This window comes from Myotis brandtii, unplaced genomic scaffold (genome assembly GCF_000412655.1).
Source record: "Myotis brandtii unplaced genomic scaffold, ASM41265v1 scaffold233, whole genome shotgun sequence".
Taxonomy (NCBI): Eukaryota; Metazoa; Chordata; class Mammalia; order Chiroptera; family Vespertilionidae; genus Myotis; species Myotis brandtii.
Genome location: NW_005358773.1, coordinates 702,858 through 705,436, shown reverse-complemented (window position 1 = coordinate 705,436; position 2,579 = coordinate 702,858). Strand labels below are relative to the sequence as shown.

Here is a 2,579-nt window from a genome sequence, read left to right as displayed (position 1 = left end):
AATGGACTGACTATTCTTGGGGGGGAAAGGGGAGTGGGAGATACGGGAAGGGACTGGACAAAAATCGTGCACCTATGGATGAGGACAGTGGGTGGGGAGTGAGGGCGGAGGGTGGGGCGGGAACTGGGAGGAGGGGAGTTATGGGGGGAAAAAAAAAAGAGGAACAAATGTAATCTGAACAATAAAGATTTAATTTAAAAAAAAAAACATAAAACAAAACATAGGAATAATATAAAGATTCAAAGTTGACATCCATCCACTGATGAAAGATATTCTAAAGATATACTCCCACAAGAAATATTTAGTACTCCTGCTAGTATCATCATCCTATATAATAAAAGCCTAATATGCTAAGTGTCCGACTGTTCAACCAGTTGCTATGATGCTCACTGACCACCAGGGGGCAGATGCTCAACACAGGGGGCAGATGCTCAACACAGGAGCTGCCCCCTGGTGGTCAGTGCGCTCCCACAGGGGGAGCACCGCTCAGCCAGAAGCCAGGTTCATGGCTGGCAAGCGCAGCAGCAGTGGTGGGAGACTCTCCAGCCTCTGTGCTAAAGATGTCCCACAGTGGAAGCTGGCCTAAGCCATCAGTCAGACATCCCCCCAGTGCGCCAGAAGCCAGGTTCATGGCTGGCAAGCGCAGCAGCAGTGGTGGGAGACTCTCCAGCCTCTGTGCTAAAGATGTCCCACAGCGGAAGCGGGCCTAAGCCATCAGTCAGACATCCCCCGAGTGCTCCCAAACTGTGAGAGGGTGCAGGCCGGGCTAAGGGACCGCCCCCCTCCCCTGAGTGCACAAATTTCGTGCACCAGGCCTCTAGTAAAAGAAATAAAAGAGATGGGGATCCCCCCAGCATTTCAGAGAGCCTGCTCTGAACAATCCAGTTCTAGACCAGTGTGATGTGTGGTGAAGGGCTGATGGACCTGGAACCCCCAGAATATGCAGGTCAGCCTGGCCTCCACCTCCCTGCTCCTTCCTAGATTCTGGACCATCGTGCCCTTCAGAGCCCAGCCTTTGCTACTAGGAGGGGCAGGGATAGGATTGAGTCCAAGAGTGTCTATGGCACAGTAAACTCATTTATTTTTTATTGTAAAGAAGTTGCAGTTGGAACATGGGACACTGAAAATACACAATCACGGATTGTTCTTTCAGAGGAGGGAGGGAGAGATCCATATATACAAAAAATTGTAAACATGTTCACTTAAATATCCACACATAATTGATCTATGCTACAATGTACAGGGTTGTCATTCAACTGCAACTCCAGAGGCATCTGTCTGTAAGAATGAAATGTGGCAACCACATCTGGTTTAATGTGAAAAGCCAGCTTCGAGCAATGCATGAGTAGTCAGCTATGCAGAGGGACCTCAACCTTAAACTGGGCCTTAAAATGGGGTGCAGGGTAGGGAGTTGAAGGACTGGTTCAGGAAGCCAAGGTAAAGGGGTTTGCATGGAATGGCTGTCTCCAGGGCACCATGGAGCCTCTGTCCTCGAGGCTTGTCTTGCCAGGCACACAGGTGTCCCTAGCCGCCCTTACTGAAGGGCTGGGAGAGGGTTGGTGCCCAGCCTATAGCCATCTTGTGCCTTCCCTGGCCAGAATCACCCACACCCAGGAAGAGGCCTGGGCCGACGCATGGAGGGGCTGGGTTGAGCAGCAGGAACCACAGAGAGGGGCTGCCTGTGGGAAACTATCAGTTGAAACTTGAAAACTTGACCACAATCACAACATGGAGAGGGCCAGGCTACTCTAGCGAGCGGGTGACAGGAAATGGAAGGAGGCTCCAGACAGAGCACATGGCCCCACAGGGTGAACCAACAGGACAGGAACAAGGACTGTCACTACCCACGGGGACATGGGACGGGGAGCAGTGGCCATGCTCCCTGGGTCATGGCATGGGGGTGGGGGCAGTATTCCTGCCCCCAGTCTGGGACAGACTCTGCACCTGGCAATGGAGGGCAGCTGGATCCCTGATGCCAGAGTGGACAGGTGAGCCCCGGGCTGGCTGCCTCATGAGGGGAAGGGCCCCCTGCCCAGGCTGATCCACTGGAGGCTGGAGATTAAAGGTAATGGAGGAACTTGGGGGTACAGCCCGGGCACCCTGGGGGCTACCCTCTCTTGGCCCCAGACGGCCCACAGTGGCCACCCCTCCGTCCCTGGAGTTGGGCCAGGAGGACCTGAGGGAGGTCCCAGGAGGCCTCGGGCCTGGCATCGGTGGGGCAGCCTTCCAGCCCTGGTCTGGGCTTGCCAGCCACTAGTAGGCGGGCACCTGGTACCCTTTGGGGCTGGTGTCCAGGGTCTCGGTGAAGGGCGGGCTCTGGTAGGTCTCGGTGCCCTCCACACCGCTGCCCACTGGGTAGCCAGGGTAGTCCTGGCCCGCCCCGGTGCCCAGCTGTTCGGTGGCAAAGATCGACATGTCGGTGCCCAGACGGAACCGGTGCAGGGCCTTCAGGGTGAGCGCCACCTGAAGAGGAGCCCGAAGTCAGCTGGAGCGGACACCGGCCTGGCCGGCCTGGCCCTCACCGCCCCCCGCAGGCCGCACTCACCCAACTGAGGATGGAGAAGAAGCTGAAGGTGATG

At 55.8% G+C, this 2,579-nt stretch overlaps 1 protein-coding gene across 1 annotated transcript in view; it reads right to left on the bottom strand.

Annotated features, from left to right (window-relative positions):
• Positions 1-1,057: 1,057 nt before the first annotated feature.
• SYNGR3 (synaptogyrin 3) overlaps positions 1,058-2,579 on the bottom strand; it is a 3,961-nt gene continuing 2,439 nt past the window's right edge. The window contains exons 2-3 of the mRNA XM_005866582.2: positions 2,546-2,577; positions 1,058-2,463 (exon numbers count right to left, since the gene is read on the bottom strand). Of these exons, the coding sequence (XP_005866644.1) occupies positions 2,254-2,463; positions 2,546-2,577 (242 nt within the window). The 3' untranslated portion in view covers positions 1,058-2,253. The remainder of the gene's footprint in view (positions 2,464-2,545; positions 2,578-2,579) is intronic.